Source organism: Dipodomys merriami, unplaced genomic scaffold, assembly GCF_024711535.1.
Source record: "Dipodomys merriami isolate MVZ:Mamm:240054 unplaced genomic scaffold, mDipMer1.0.p SCAF_271, whole genome shotgun sequence".
Classification (NCBI taxonomy): Eukaryota; Metazoa; Chordata; class Mammalia; order Rodentia; family Heteromyidae; genus Dipodomys; species Dipodomys merriami.
In genome coordinates this window covers 630205-646758 of record NW_027204171.1, presented here as the reverse complement: position 1 = coordinate 646758, position 16554 = coordinate 630205, and the positions used below count along the sequence as shown (strand labels likewise).

At 43.0% G+C, this 16554-nt stretch overlaps 1 protein-coding gene across 4 annotated transcripts in view; it reads left to right on the top strand.

Moving 5' to 3' along the window:
• The window catches only part of Nsd1 (nuclear receptor binding SET domain protein 1), a 101696-nt gene that overhangs the window by 23263 nt on the left and 61879 nt on the right, over positions 1-16554 (top strand). For all 4 annotated transcript variants that reach the window (XM_070036491.1, XM_070036490.1, XM_070036493.1 and 1 more), the window contains exons 3-5: positions 1803-1938; positions 8122-8294; positions 12463-15031. In XM_070036491.1, coding sequence (XP_069892592.1) covers positions 1803-1938; positions 8122-8294; positions 12463-15031 — 2878 coding nt within the window. The remainder of the gene's footprint in view (positions 1-1802; positions 1939-8121; positions 8295-12462; positions 15032-16554) is intronic.

The window sequence follows — 16554 nt, the reverse complement described above, 5'->3', positions numbered from 1 at the left end:
GACCTTGCCTCAGTTTCCTCCACATAAGGCTTTTTGTTGTTGATTGTGAGTTAAACTCAGGGCCTGGGGCATTGTCCCTGAGTTTTTCTGCTTCACAGTTCACTTCCATTTTTAAAATTTTTTCTGGTGATGAATTGAGAGTCTCCTGGACTTTCCTGTTTGGGTTGGCTTTGAACTGCAGTCCTGAGATCTCACCCTCCTGAGTGAGCCTCTGGCTTGTTTATTTTTTTTAATAACCCCCTTCCATGTTTTGTTGTTTTGTTTTCCTTCCATGTTGTAGCTCAACTTCTAGATCAAAGAAATACTTAGGATGATTTTATATATATACATATACATATATATTACTCCTTAAATCAAAACATGATTTTTATTTTTATTTATTATTTGTCGGTCATGGGGCTTGAACCCTGGGCTTGGGCGCTATCCCTGTACTCTTCAGCTGAAGGTGAGCGCGCTACTGCTTGAGCCACAGCGCCATTTCCAGTTTTCTGGTGGTTTATTGGAGTTTCACGGACTTTCCTGCCTGGGCTAGCTTTGAACCATGATCCTCAGATCTCAGCCTCCTCAGTAGCTAGGATGACAGGTGTGAGCCACTGGCGCCCAGCTCATCATTTTTATTTTTATTTTTTGTGCCTATCCTCTGATTTGAAGTCAACCTGAGCACTGTCTAGCCACAACTCACTTCCAGCATTTTTGGTTGTTCATTGGAGATGAGAGTCTCAAGGTCTTTCCTATACCTATATATATGGATAGCTATAGATATCTATCTATATATAGATTTTTTTTTTTTTTTGGTTGGTCATGGGGCTTGAACTCTGTGTCTGGGCGCTGTCCCTCAGTTCTTCAGCTCAAGGCAAGTGCTATACCACTTGAGCCAAGGCAACACTTCCGGTTTTCTAGTGGTTCACTGGAGATAAGAGTCTCATAGACTTTTTTTTTTTTTTTTTTTGTCTAGTCCTGGGGCCTGAACTCTGGGCCTGGGCGCTGTCCCTCAGCTCTTCAGCTCAAGGCTAGTGCTCTACCACTTGAGCCACAGCACCACTTCCGGCTTTTTTCTTTTTGCTTATGTGGTGCTGAAGAATCGAACCCAGGGCCTCAGGCAAGCAAGACAAGCGCTCTACCACTGAGCCACCTTCCCAGCCCTCTCATAGACTCTTGAACTCTGGGCCTGGGCCCTGTTAGTTCTTCATATACTTGAGCCACGTGTATTGGAGATAATAGTCTCATGGACTTTCGTGCCTGGGCTGGCTTTGAACTGTGATCCTGAGATCTCAGCCTCCTGAGTAGCTAGAATTACAGGCCTGAGCCACCGGCACCTGGTGCTGTATTTCTTTTTTTTTTTTTTTGGGGGGTCCGGTCATGGGGCCTGAACTCTGGGCCTGGGTGCTGTTCCTCATCTCTTCAGCTCAAGGCGAGTGCTCTACCACTTGAGCCACAGTGCCACTTCCGGCTTTTTTTCTCTTTTGCTTATGTGGTGCTGAGGAATTGAACCCAGGGCCTCATGCATGCAAGGCAAGCGCTCTACCACTGAGCCACCTTCCCAGACCAATGGTGCTGTATTTCTTTAGACTGAAGTAAACTAGGTTTTGTAAAACAAATGTAAATTGAGAACTTTTTTATGAAGAAGGATATATAGTGAAATAAGGCTAAGTTATCAGTTATACTCCTTTTATAATTCATGTCTGGCTTAGTGTTCCATCTTGAATTTTAGCCATTGCCTTTTCAAAGACTAATAGGAAAATAATAATGTTGTTTAAAAGGTCTTTGCTCTTATCGATGCCCTGTGTTTTATCTGTCTAAAGTGTCAACCGAAGAAAAAGTCTACACCACTCAAGTATGAGGTTGGAGATTTGATTTGGGCAAAATTCAAGAGACGCCCATGGTGGCCCTGCAGGATTTGTTCTGATCCATTGATTAACACCCACTCAAAAATGAAAGGTAATAACACACAGTTTATTCTGTATGATATAATACAGTGTGAAATTATAACCTTTCCTTTTAGTACATTACAGTTTCTTAGCAGTGATACATCTTGTCCTTCGAGCATTTTCTGAATTGTTATAATGAACATATTTTATCTTTTTTTCTTTTCATTGTACCCAGTACCAGGGCTTGAACTCAGGGCCTTGTACTCTCTTATGCCTTTTGATCTTATGGCTGGCACTCTGCCCTTGAGTCACATTTTGTCTTGCATTTTTTTCTAATTAGAGATATAGTCGAACAAAACTTTTTTGTCATATTGGTTTTGAACCTGGGAACCTGGGTCCTGAGATCTTAGTCTGCTGAGTGGCTAGGATTCCAGGCTTGAATGACTTGAATCATGGCTCTACTTCCAGATCGTGTGTGTGTGTGTGTGTGTGTGTGTGTGTGTGTGTGTGTGTGTGTGTGTGTGTGTGTGTGTGTGTGTGTGTGTGTGTGTGTGTGTGTGTGTGTGTGTGTGTGTGTGTGTGTGTGTGTGTGTATGTGTATGTAGATCGTAGATCGTGTGTGTGTGGATCATGTGTGTGTGTGCACGCGCGTGCGCGCACATGCTGGGGCTTGAACTCAGGGCTGTGAAAGCCAGGCACTGGTAGGTCACACATGTAATCCTAGCTCTTCAGAAGGCTAAGATCTGATGATAGCAGTTCGAAGACAGTGTGGCTAGGAAACCCCATAAGACTCTTATCTCCAATTAACTACCAATAGCTGAAAGTAGAGCTATGAGTCAAGTAGTAGAGTGCTTGCCTTGTTTATAAAAGCTCAGGGCTAGTTCTTAGGCCCTGAGTTCAAGCCCCAGGACAGACAGACAGATAAACACATATACACAATTTGTTGTGAAACAGCATAGTGTCTGACACAGGACTGTAACCAAGTTTTTACATATTCCATCCAGTTGTTTACTCATAAACACTAAATCAAGAGACAGAAAGGACCAGAGGAGATTTATTACAACTATGGGAAGATAGCACATCTTGGTGGACACAGACTGGGTTAAGTAGGTGGAACTGAGGTTTAGAAGGTATGCATAGTTAAAACAGTCCCAAGCACCAAACAGAATGGAAGTCTGTTATCCTTCCTCTTTTTTTTTGGATGGTTGTGGGGCTTGAACTCTGGGCCTGGGCCCTCTTCCTCAGCTCTTCATATACTTGCCACAGCGCTACTTTCAGTTTTCTGGTAGTTTTGGAGATAATAATCTCATGGACTTTTCCTGCCCGGGCTTGCTTTGAACTGTGATTCTCAGATTTCAGCCTCCTGAGTAGTTAGGATTATAGGTGTGAGCCACCTGTGCCTGGCTGCTACCATTCTTTTAGCCATTATTTTATCAGATATAGTGAATATAATTAAAAAAAAATTAAGTCTTCTACCTTTGATTTTCTTACAGTAATACTCATATTAAATTTGGTGTCGTTTAACTAGAGATGCAGTTACTCTTGGTAGTAGGAAAACAGTAACTCGGTTACTCTATAGTCTTTTGTGGAGTCTTGCTGGGGAGGTAGAAGTAATGATATGATGGTTTGGAGTTGAGGAAAACTATATAGCTAAGCTGTTTGCAGTTTTAAACAATCTGTGCTCCAAAGGTACAAAGTGCTGCCAGTGTGTGCACATTGTGTTGATGCTGTAATGTAGCCATGGCTGTGTTTTGGCTTTGCCCACTATGTGTAATGTTTTCAGGGTCAATCTATATTCTATACATGTGGTCTATCCATGCATCCACACATCATCATTCTATTTTGTTTCTTTTTCCTTTTTTGAATGGGGGTTATCATCATTCCCCAGGCAAGTGTTGAACTCATCATTCTTTTGTCTCAACCTTTGAGTATTCTTGATTAAGGGTGTGCGGCCACACCTGGTTTTATTTCTTTCTTCAGTGAAAGATGTTACGTTATATAATTACCCCATGTTGATGAACAGATGTGAGCTATTTCCATCTTGTGCGGGTAATTTTGCTGTGAACATCTGTCTATACGTTTTGTATTGGTTTGTATTTTGTATCTGTACTTTGGAACTGCTAACTATAATGGTATCTACAGTAATTGTCAATTACTGTACTTCACTTCCAAGAGTTTTGCAAAGTTCACCTATTTTACATTACTGTCAGTGTCTGAGGGTTCTGATTTTCTACATACTCAGTAACACTGTTCCATTTTCTTTTTTGTTTAGGTACAATGTACATAGTATTAATTTGCCATTGACTTATACAAGTCAATGGTATTAAGTATATTCCAATTATTATTCTGTGGCTAATACTAAACTATCTCTAGAACTTTTTTTTTTTTTTTTTGGTTGGTCATGGGGCCTGAACTCTGGGCCTGGGCGCTGTCCCTCAGCTCTTCAGCTCAAGGTGAGTGCTCTACCACTTGAGCCATAGCGCCAGTTCTGTTTTTTTCTGCTTATGTGGTGCTGAGGAATCGAACCCAGGACCTCATGCAAGGCAAGCACTCTACCACTGAGCCACCTTCCCAGCCCCAGACTTTACTATTTATTCTAGGTACCTCATGTAAGTGCAGTCACTAAGCATGTGCAATCACCCAGTATGTATCACTGTGTCTGGATTTAATAATTATATGTATGTGTAAATATATATCCATATATATAAATAGCATAAAGTTCAAACTCAGTGTAATGTCTTCAGTGTTCAAAACCACTGCCACCTGGCACAGTTGCATTTCTTTAAAATCTTGACTCTACCAGACGCCTTAGCTCACAACTGTAATCCTAGCTATTCGGGAAGCTGAGATGTGAGGGTCAAGGTTCCAAGCCAGCTCAGGCAGACAAATCCAAGAAATTCATATCTCCATTTTACCAGCAAAAAGCCAAAGTGAGGATGTGGCTGAAGTGGTAGAACAGCAGTGATTCTCAGATCCTAAATAGCTAAGATGATAAGGTATGAGCCACCACTGTTAAATCCTTCAGCTGTTAAATACTTCTTTTTTTTTTTTTTGTCGGTCGTGGGGCTTGAACTCTGGGCCTGGGCGTTGTCCCTTAGCTCTTCAGCTCAAGGCGAGTGCTCTACCACTTGAGCTACAGCGCCACTTCCGGTTTTCTGGTGGTTTTATTGGAGTCTCACGGTCTCTCCTGCCCGGGCTGGCTTTGAACCGAGATCCTCAGATCTCAGCCTCCTGAGTAGCTAGGATTACAGGCGTGAGCCACCAGTGCCTGGCAAATACTTCTTATTTATAGATTATTTCTGTTGAAGAATTTTGTTCTATTAGGAGAGAATTTAGGAAATTTTTTTGTCAGTCATAGGGCTTGAACTCTGGCTTCGGCCCTGTCCCTGCGCTCTTCAGCTCAAGGCAAGCACTCTTCAGCTCAAGGCAAGCGCTCTCCTGCTTGAGCCACAGCACCACTTCTGGTTTTCTAGTAGTTTATTGGAGATAAGAGTCTCATGGACTTTCCTGCCTGGGCTGACTTTAAACTGATCCTCAGATCTCAGCCTCCTGAGTAGCTAGGATTATAGGAGTCAGCCACTGGCGCCCGGCGAATTTAGGAAATTTTGTTAGTTTGATTTTTAATGTAGCTTGTCTTTATTTATTTATTTATTTTTGGTCAGTCATGGAGCTTGAACTCTGGGCCTGGGCGCTGTCCTTCAGTTCTAGACCAGCGCTTACCACTTGAGCCACAATGCCACTTCCAGCTTTTTCTGCTTATGCGGTGCTGAGGAATCGAATGCAGGGCCTCATGCATGTGAGGCAACCACTCTACCACTGAGCCACCTGCCCAGCCCTGTAGCTTGTCTTTAAAATGAGCTAAAAAAACTAAGTATAGCCATATAACTAAAATATTTTTATAGCAAAACAATCCTTGTTCATTTAAAAATCAATGAAGCTGCTATTAAATTTTTCTTTATATATTAGCTATTCTTCCAATTGTTATACTACTAGAAACTTTAGAAATAATCAACTTTTGTTTTTCCCCTCGTCCTGGGCCTTTGAACTCAAAGCCTTGGTGCTGTCCCTGAGCCTCTTTGTGCTCAAGGCTAGTACTCTACCACTTGAGCCACAGCGCCACTTCCAGCTTTTCTGAGTAGTTTATTGGAGATAGTTTCATGGACTTTCCTGCTCAGGCTGGCTTAGAACCACAGTCCTCAGATCTCAGCCTCCCCAGTAGCTAGGTTTATAATCATGAGCGACCTGGGCCCAGCAATCAACTAACACACACATACACGCACACGCGCACGCGCACACTCTCTCTCTCTCCCTCTCTCTCCCTCTCCCTCTCTCCCTCTCCCTCTCCCCCCCTCTTTCCCTCTCTCCCTCTCTCTCTCCCTCTCTCCCTCTCTCTCCCCCTCTCCCCCTCTCTCTCCCCCCTCTCTCTCCCTCTCTCCCCCTCTCTCCCCCCTCCCCCTCTCACTCCCCCCTCTCTTTCCCCCTCTCTCCCCCCTCCCTCTTTCTCTCCCTCTTCCCCCCCTTCCCCCCCTCTTCCCCCCACTCTTCCCCCCTCTTCTCCCCCCCCCCCCCAGTTAGTCCTGGGGCTTGAACTCTAGGCCTGGGTGCTGTCCCTCAGCTCAAGGCTAGTACTCTACCACTTGAGCCACAGCGCCACTTTGGGTTTTCAGGTGGTTTATTGGAGATAAGAGTCTCATGGACTTTCCTGTCTGGGCTGGTTTTGAACCATGATCCTCAGATCTCAGCCTCCTGAGTAGCTAGGATGACAGGCATGAGCCACTGGTGCCCAGCTTCAACTTTTTTTTTTTTTTTTTTTTTTTTTGCGTCCGGTCGTGGGGCCTGAACTCTGGGCCTGGGCGCTGTTCCTCAGCTCTTCAGCTCAAGGCCAGTGCTCTACCACTTGAACCACAGCGCCACTTCCGGCTTTTTTCTTTTTGCTTATGTGGTGCTGAGGAATCGAACCCAGGGCCTTGAGCATGCAAGGCAAGTGCTCTACCACTGAGCCACCTTCCCAGCCCCCAGCTTCGACTTTTTATACTTGTTCCTTATTTCAACTTTTAAATCTCTCTCTCCTTTGTTTTGTATTAGAAATAATGTAGGTCCTTCCTTCCTTCCTTCCTTCCTTCCTTCCTTCCTTCCTTCCTTCCTTCCTTCCTTCCTTCCTTCCTTCCTTCCTTTCTCTCTTACCTTCCTTTCCCTCCCTCCCCCGTCTCTCTCTCTTTCTTTCTTTCTCCTTTCCTTTCCTTTCCTTGTCTTGTCTTGTCTTTTCTTTCTTGCAGGGTTTGAACTCAGGGCCTGGTGCTGTCCCTGAGCTGTTTTGCTCAAGCTAGCACTCTATCATTTTGAGCCACAGCACCACTACTGGTTTTCTGGGCAAAAGAGTCTCATGGACTTTCCTGCATAGGCTGGCTTTGAACCATGATCCTCTGATCTCAGCCTCCTGAGTGGCTAGGATTACAGGTATGAGCCACCAGTGCCCAGTGGCTTTTTTTTTTTTTTAAAGGAATGTTTGGAACCCTTTTTTTTTTTTTCTTTTTTTTCTGTTTTGAAATAGTATATAGGCTGGGAAGGTGGCTCAGTGGTAGAGCATTTGCCTTGCGTGCTCAAGGCCCTGGGTTCGATTCCTCAGCATCACATAAGTAAAAAGCCGGAAGTGGCTCTGTGGCTCAAGTGGTAGAGCGCTCGCCTTGAGTGAAGAGCTGAGGGACAGCGCCTAGGCCCAGAGTTCAGGCCCCACGACCGGACCCCCCCCCAAAAAAAAATAGTATATAGTTTGTAATAAGGGAATTAAATATGAGTCATCCACTCATTTGTTTACTCAGAGACTAGGTCTTATGTATCCCAGGCTTTTTTCTTTAATTTCCATACATTAGCTATATATATATTTGTATATATATTATAAAGAGCTTGTTACACATTTCCACACACAAGCATTGTATTACAATCAACTTCACTACCACGTAATCTACCACTCTTCCTCACTCGCTTCCTAATAGAATTTCAGTGAGTTTCACTGTTCTATTTTCGTATATGTCCAGAAGCTATAAACCATTGATTATTTCAAAAGCAAATAAGCATTTTCTTGTCACATAATTGAATATTTAAAAATTTCCTGTAGGGTTTCATATTGCCTAGTTCTTTGGGTACTTCAACATGTTAAATGTAACCAGACACTTTTTGGTAACAGAGATAAACTGTTATCTGGATGAACATTCATCTTTGTGAATTAATGATACTAAGTTTTATCCTTATCTAGTTGCCAATCGGAGACCCTATCGTGAGTACTACGTGGAGGCTTTTGGAGACCCCTCTGAGAGAGCCTGGGTGGCTGGAAAAGCAATCGTCATGTTTGAAGGCAGGCATCAGTTTGAAGAACTACCTGTCCTTAGGAAAAGGGGGAAGCAGAAAGAAAAAGGATATAGGCATAAGGTAACAAAACAAAAGAAAACAACTAAACCCAAGAAATCTTTTCAGAACTATTTAGGAGTGAGCCGAATGAAGAATAGCAGTGTTTATATTTGAAGTAAAGGCTGTATTTTCTTTGATACTAGTTTATCTGTGGAAATAGCTAGGAAGCAAGAGTTTTGTTTTTGTTTTTGATTAAACTTAAGAGTGTAATGGCAGGGCTGGGAAGGTGGCTCAGTGGTAGAGAGCTTGCCTTGCATGCATGAGGCCCTGGGTTTGATTCCCCAGCACCACATAAGCAAAAAGAAAGAGAATCCGAAAGAGGCGCTGTGGCTCAAGAGGTAGAGTGCTCGCCTTGAGCTGAAGAGCTGAGGGACAGCGCCCAGGCCCAGAGTTCAGGCCCCACAACTGGACCCCCCCAAAAAAAAGAGTATAATGGCATTTTTTTGTCGGTTTTGTCACTTCAGCCACAACTCCATTCATTTTTCATTTTCTAGTTAAATGGAAAAATAAGAGTCTCTTAGATTTGTCTGTCTGGGCTGGCTTCAAATTTCCATCCTAAGATTTCAGCCTCCTGTGTAGCAAGTATTTTGGGTCTGAGCCACCAGTGTTTGGCAGGTATGGGAGTTTTTTTTTTTTTTTTTTTTTTTTGTATAAGTGACCTTGGGCTATCTTTTGAAATACTTACACTTATGTTTTTTTGTTTTCATTTTTCTTTTTTTTTCTACTGGGGTTCCAACTTAAGACTTCACATTTGCTAGCTAATTGTTCCTCCACTTGATGCATAGCTTGAGTTATTAGATGGAGATAGTCTGGAAGTCTTTTCTGCCTGGGTTGACTTTGAACCTCAATTCTCACATCTGAGCCTCCTGAATAGGTGTGAGCCACTAGTTCTCAGCTTATTCAGTGTTTTGTTTTGTTTTGTTTTGTTTTGTTGGTTGTGGGGCTTGGGCTCTTCACTTTGCTTTTTCCTCAAGGCTAGTGTTCTAACACTTTGAGCCACAATTCTCTGGTAGTTAATTGGAGATAAGAGTCTCACTGACTTTCCTGCCCTTGCTAACTTTGTACTGGGATCCTCAGATCTCAGCCTCCAGAGTAGGTATGATTATAAGTGTGAGCAACCGGCATGGCTCATTCAGTTTTTTGAAAAGTGATTTCTGCCTTTATGATATATCACAATATGATATGGTATAACCAATCTTTTTGTTAAAAAAAAATGATCATTAAAATGAAATTTCTACTTCTTACCCTCTGGAGTTATTATTGGTTTCAACAAGTAAAAAATGACAAGGCCTTTTTTGTTTTTTTTATTTTTTTTATTTTTTATTATTTTATTTTTACTTTTTATTTTTGTTCAGTTTTTACTATTGCTATTATGTAGCCCAGGCTAGCCTTGAACTCTGTGATCCTTCTGATTCAGTGTCCTGATTTCTGGCATCCCAGGAGTGTGTCACAATCCCTAGTTTCCATAAAGCTGTTTTTGTGCCAGTCCTGGAGCTTCAAGGCCTGGGTGCTGTCCCTGACTTTTTTTTGCTCAAGTCTCTATCTTTACCACTTGGAGCCAAAGTGCCACTTCCAGTTTTCTGGTGGTTCATTGGAGATAAGAGTACCATAGACGTTCCTGCCTGGGCTGGCTTTGAACTGCAATCCTCAGATTTCAGCCTCCTGAGTAGCTGGGATTACAGGTGTGAGCCACTGATGCCTGGCTTGCTGTAGTCTTTTATTTTTATTTTTTATTTCATTTATTTTTACTGTTATTCTGAAACTGATGTACAGAAGGACTATAGGTACATGAGTTAGTAAAGAGTACCTTTCTTTTTGGCAAAGTCACTTCTTCCCTGTTTCTGTCCCAGTTTTCTACTTCTATTCCTACCCAACATTTATGTATAGTTCCTATTCAACATCTTCTTTTTTTTTTTTTTTTTAATGCTGGTCCAGAAGCTTGAACTCAGGGCCCAGGCACTATCCCTAAGCTTTTTTGCTTAAGGTTAGCACTTTTCCACTTGAGCCACATCTTTACCTCCAGCTTTTTAGTAGTTTTAGGTGTAAAACACGGGTGCCTGGCCTTTTCAGTTGTTTTTGTTGTTATTGTGTGGCTTGAACTCTGGGTCTTGGCACTGTTCCTCAGCTCTTCATCTCAAGGCTGGGGTTCTACACTTGAGCCACAACGCCACTTCCGATTTTCTGATAGTTAATTGGAGATAGTCTGAAGGGGAGTTTTCTGCCTGGGCTGGCTTTGAACTGTGGTCTTCAGCTCTCAGTCTCCTGAGTAGTTAGGATGACAGGTGTGAGCCATGGGCAGCCAGTATCAATGTTTTTTTTTTTTTTTTTTTGGTTGGTCATGGAGCTTGAACTCTGGGGCTAGGCATTGTCCCTGCACTCTTCAGTTCAAGGTGAGCGCTCTACCACTTGAGCCACAACAGTACTTCCGGTTTTCTAGTGGTTTATTGGAGATAAGAGTCTCACAGACTTTCCTGCCCAGGCTGGCTTTGAACTGTGATCCTCAGTCTCAGCCTCCTGAGATTACAGGTGTGAGCCACTAGTGCCGGGCTCAATTTTTTTTTTTTTCTTTTTAATTGGGTTAGAATGTTAGCTGGATGCAAGTGGTTCATGCCTATAAAGCTACTCAGGAGGCTTGAATCTGTCGATAAAGTTTGAAGCCACCTTGGGCAGGAATATCAGTGAGACTATTACCTATCTCTAATTTCACAGAAAAAGCCAGAAGTGGTGTTGTGGCTCTATTGATAGAGCGCTAGCCTTGAGCTGGAACAGCACCCAGGCTGAGTTGAAGCCCCAGATTGGCACCAAAAAAAAGAGCGAGAAAGAAGAATACACATAATGTTACACATCTCAATCATATAAAATTTACAAATAAATGGTATTAAATATAATTGTAATGTGAAACTGTTATGTTCTTTTTTGGTTTTGTGGCCTTCGGCAAATTCAGCCTTGTACGTACAGAGAATGTGTTCTACTACCATTTAATGCTCCTTACTTCTTAAAATTGAAACTCCAAGCTGGATCCTGGTAGCTTATGCTTGTAATTCTATATCCTCGGGAGACTTAGATCCGAGGATCATGGTTTGAAGCCAGCTCAAACAAGAAAACCAGTGAAACTTTTATCTTCAGTTAACCACCAAAAAGCCAGAAGTGGAGCTATGGCTCAACTCAGAGTGCTCGTCATGAATAAAAAAGCTAAGAGATAGTGTCTAGGCTCTGGTGCTCTAGTACTGGCACTAAAAAAAGAAAAAGCTAGAAGTGGTTTAGCACAAGTGGTTTATTGAAAAAGCTAAGGTAGAACTCGAAGCCTTGAGTTCAAGCCCTAGTACTGGCACCAAAATTAGTAAGTAAGCTTCATTAATAACAGGTTCTGAGTTCAGGCCTTTTTTGTTTTTGGAGGGGAGGGGGCTTAAACTCTGGCCCTGGGCACTGTCCCTCAGCTCTTTAGCTCAAGACGAGCACTCTATCAGTTGAGCCTATAGCGCCACTTCTGGCTTTCTGGTGGTTAATTGGAGATAAGAGTCTCACAGACTTTCCTCCCTGGGTTAGCTTTGAACCGTGATCCTCAGATCTTAGCCTCCTGAGTAGCTAGGATTTCAGGCTTGAGCCACCAGTGCCTGGCAAGTTCAGGCTTTTTAGTAGCACAAAAACAAAAGGACTCCCATGTGGTTATTGTCCTCTCTCATCCCCACCAAGTAGATGATCTGTGTATCCCCTTCTAAGAGAAGGCTGCACCTATTATCTGCTTAACATTGCTGGTTCAGTTCACAAGTACTCAAATAACTGAATTGCCATTGTTTCGAACCTTGACTCTGTCGTTTAGGGACAAGAAAGGAGAGATTTGGAAAATTAGGTGCATTTCCCAGTTTAATGTTCCTATGCTGTAAGTAAATTAAAAAGATAATATATTATTCCTGATTTTAAAATATGGAGTAGTTTGATCTAAAGTTATAGCCCATTGGCTTGTGCTTCTAAAGGCAAGGAAGTGTTCGGTTTATGAGAGCTGATCCTTCCTGTAATGACTGGTCATCTTGAAGACAGTGATGCTTGGAATCAGGTATTAACCTGTGTGGTTCCATAAAAAGGGCCTTGAGTGAGGGCAACAGGGTTTGAGAGAGCTACTGCTTTGAAAGATTTTATTCATTATCTTTCATTTCTGTGGTAAATGATCTTTGTTTCCTTTGCATTTAAGGTTCCTCAGAAAATTTTAAGCAAGTGGGAAGCCAGTGTTGGCCTTGCTGAGCAGTATGATGTTCCCAGAGGATCAAAGACCCGAAAATGTGTCAACACTTCAATCAAGCTGGACAGTGAGGAGGACATGCCATTTGAAGATTGTACAAATGATCCTGAATCAGAACACGAACTGTTGCTTAATGGCTGCTTGAAATCTCTGGCTTTTGATTCTGAACATTCTGCAGATGAGAAGGAAAAGCCCTGTGCTAAGTCTCGAGCCAGAAAGAACTCTGATAATCCAAAAAGGACTAGTGTGAAAAAGGGTCCTATGCAATTTGAATCAAATAATGAGGAACAGAGGGGAAAGATTCCAGATGGCTTTGGCCTAAACTTCATCTCTGGGGATATATCTGATAAACAGGCTTCTAATGAACTTTCCAGGATAGCAAATAGCCTCTCAGGGTCCAGCCCTACCCCAGGAAGCTTCCTCTTTTCCTCATGTGGGAAAAACACTGCAAAGAAAGAATTTGAGACTTCCAATTGTGATTCCTTAGTGGACTTGTCTGAGGGTGCCTTGCTCTCTAAATGTGTTGGGGAGAAAAAGAAACTCCAGCCAGGCTTGTGCAGTTCAAAAGTGCAGCTCTGCTATATCGGAGCTGGTGAGGAGGAAAAGCAAAGTGATTCCATTAGTATCTGTACCACCTCTGATGACGGAAGCAGTGATCTGGATGTTGGAGAACAGAGCTCCGACTCTGATAGCAGTGTCCTGGAAATTACAGATTCTTTTGATAGAACAGAGAACATGTTATCCGTGCAGAAAAACGAGAAGTTAAAGCATTCTAGGTATCCTGCCAAAAATTCTAGGGTGAAAGAAAAACAGAAATCTGTCATTACTAATTCACATACAGACCACTTGGTGGATTGTCCTAAGACAGCAGAGCCAGAAACTGAGAGGTCTCAGGTTAATCTCTCTGATCTTAATGTGTCTACTCTTGTCCACAAACCCCAAACAGAATTTAGAAATGATGGTCTCTATCCAAAATTCAACACACCAGCAAGTGTTCCCAGTGAGAACTCACTAATAAAGGATAGAGGTACAAATCAGCTTCTATTACATTCAAAAAGCAAACAGCCCAAGTTCCGAAATATAAAGTACAAGCATAAAAGCTCCGTTGTGGTAGAACCTCAAGTTACAAATGAGGACCACAATTTGAAATATTGTTCTAGTGAAGCCAAAGGTTCTCCTTTGGCCAGCGTTCCTAAAAGTGGGAAAGTAGATGGGCTAAAACTACTGAACAACATGCATGAGAAAACCAGAGATTCCAGTGACATAGAAACTGCAGTGGTCAAGCATGTTCTGTCGGAATTGAAGGAACTCTCTTACAGATCCTTAAGCGAGGATGTCGGTGACTCTGTAACTTCGAAGCCATCAAAACCATTACTTTTTTCTTCTGCTTCCAGCCAGAATCATATACCTATCGAACCAGATTACAAATTTAGTACATTGCTAATGATGTTAAAAGATATGCATGATAGTAAGACCAAGGAGCAACGCTTGATGACTGCTCAAAGCATGGCTCCATACAGGAGTCCTGGCGAAGGAGACTCTTCGACCAGTAGTCCTGTAGTGGCATCTAAAGTTTTGGTTTCGGGAAGCTCCACTCACATTCAAGAAAAAAATGGCGGTGGCTCTCAGGAGTCTGGTCAGCCTAATCCTAGTGGAAGTGACACTTTGTCTGGGAAGTTGTCCACCTCCTTACCTTGCTTAGCATCTGACAGTGGAGACCTGCCTGCCCCTGGAAAAAGTCATACCAACTGCGTGACGAGGCGTCACGGTGATGGAACAAAACCATCATCCAAACTGCGAGAAGCATTTTCATCCCAGCTAGTGAGGAACCCAACAAACCGGAAAGCCTTAAAGTCTGAGCGGAAAAGAAAAGTGCACCGAAAAGTGCACCGGCTTCCAGCTGTGAGGCTTCCAGCCGCTACGCGGGAAGCTACCCTGGAGGGAGACAAAGACAGCGAAAGTACAGTGAATGGCCCATCAAGGGGTGGGGCCGAAGACCCTACAGAAGAACTTCCTCCATTAATGGGCCATTTATCTGATGCACATTTTGATAACAAGGCTAAACAGTCTGACCCTGATGAAAGTACTGAACAAGAACCCTCTTTTGAGGATGGAAAAGTCCCTGAGCTGGACTCCGAAATGAATAACGAAAATGTGGAAACGCATTCTGTACATCAAGTGGTGCCTAAAAAGCGGTGGCAGCCTTTAAACCAAAGGCGCACTAAACCTGGAAAGCGCACTAACAGGCTTCGGGAGAAGGAGAACTCTGAGGGTGCCTTTGGGGTCCTGCTTCCTGCTGACCCTGTAGTACCGAAGGGGCTAGATGAGTACCCAGAGCACAGAACTCCTCCTGCCACGACCATACTGGAGGACCCCATGACAGAGCCTAATCACGCCACTCACTCAGATTCAGTTGGGCCACCATTGAATGTTTGTGATAAATCCAGGACCAGCCTGGAGGATGTGGAAAAGGAGCCAGGGATTCCCAGTTTGACCCCACAGGCTGATCTCCCAGAACCAGGTAAGGGCTTCTGACTCTATCCTTAAGGGATAGGAGGAGCCAATCCTTTGACACTGAAGTTTCAAGGGAAACATGAAACTGGGAGGGGGGAGGGTTTTCACTTGAATGACAAAAGGGCTTTACGTGACTGGCTGTGAAATTTGAAGATCGGATTTGGATTTCCGTACACTTTCAGACATTTTTACTAGTAGCCTTTTTTCTTCCTACTTTTAGTTAAGTCCTAACAACATTTTTGCTCCTGTTCCCCATTTCCTACCTTTTAAAAATGTACTGCCATTTTTGGGACCCAGTCTGTAACTACAGGTAAGTGAGAGACTCTGGGCGTAAAATTTAGGACCAGTTGTTAAGGTTCTGGGTAACAGATAAGCTTTAATGATAGAATGCTTCCTTTGATGCCGAATACCTGTCCAACTTAGTTTAGAGATTTGCTTTTGTAAAATGAGTGTTCTCTAGTCAAGAAATCCCATTCACTTGGTTGGTAACTTGTTAAATAGAAGTTTCTGACTTGGTTGCAAATTGTTTTGTTACCTGTTAGGAGGTCATAGTCAGGAACACACACACACACACACACACACACCACCACCACCACCACCACCACCACCAACAACAACAACAATAACCAGTTGTTTATTACCTTGCCTTGGAGTTTCTGCCCTCTGCCTTTTTTGGTTGATTTTTCAATGTTTTTAAGATAAAGATCCTTTATTTTTTCATGTATCTGTGCAGTTTTAATAGCACTGCTTGAAGTTTTTAAATTGTTTTTTCCATATTGTATAGTTGGGGCATGCTTGTGAGGAATATTTGGCTCTGTGTGTGCGTACGCACACGCATGCATATAATAATTTCTCTGTTCTATTGGTCTATTTGTGTTTCTGCTGGTAGCATACTATTTGCTCACTGTAGCTTTGTGTGATGTGTTCTGAAATTAGGAGGTGGAAGAACTCCAGCTCTGGCTGGGAAGGTGGCTTAGTGGTAGAGTGCTTGCCTAGCATTCATGAAGCCCTGGGTTCAATTCTTTAAAGAGTACCAAATAAACAGAAAAAGCCGAAAGTGGCACTGTGGCTCAAGTGGTCGAGTGCTAGCCTTGAGCAAAAGAAGCTCAGGGACAGCGCTCAGGCCCTGAGTTTAAGCCCCAGGACTGGCAAAAAAATAAAAAAAGGAACTCCAGCTCTTCCAAAAGATTTTTGTACATACAATTGCATGGTCTATAAGGATTTTAGGGTTTGCTTATTTGCTTGTTTGTTTGTTTGTTTTTTGAGGCAGTGCTTGTCTATGTATGTAGCTCTGACTGCCATTAAATGGCCCTGTGTCACCTTAACCTGATAGGACTTTTTTATGCCAGTACGACTACTTGAACATGGGGCCTGGGCACTTAGTATGTTTGCTCTAGCCTGGGCCGTCTAGCCTGGGCCATCTACCATTTCAGCCCCAGCTCCACTTCTAGCTTTTTTTTTTGGGGGGGGGGGTCCAGTCGTGGGGCCTGAACTCTGGGCCTGGGGGCTGTCCCTCTGCTCTTCAGCTCA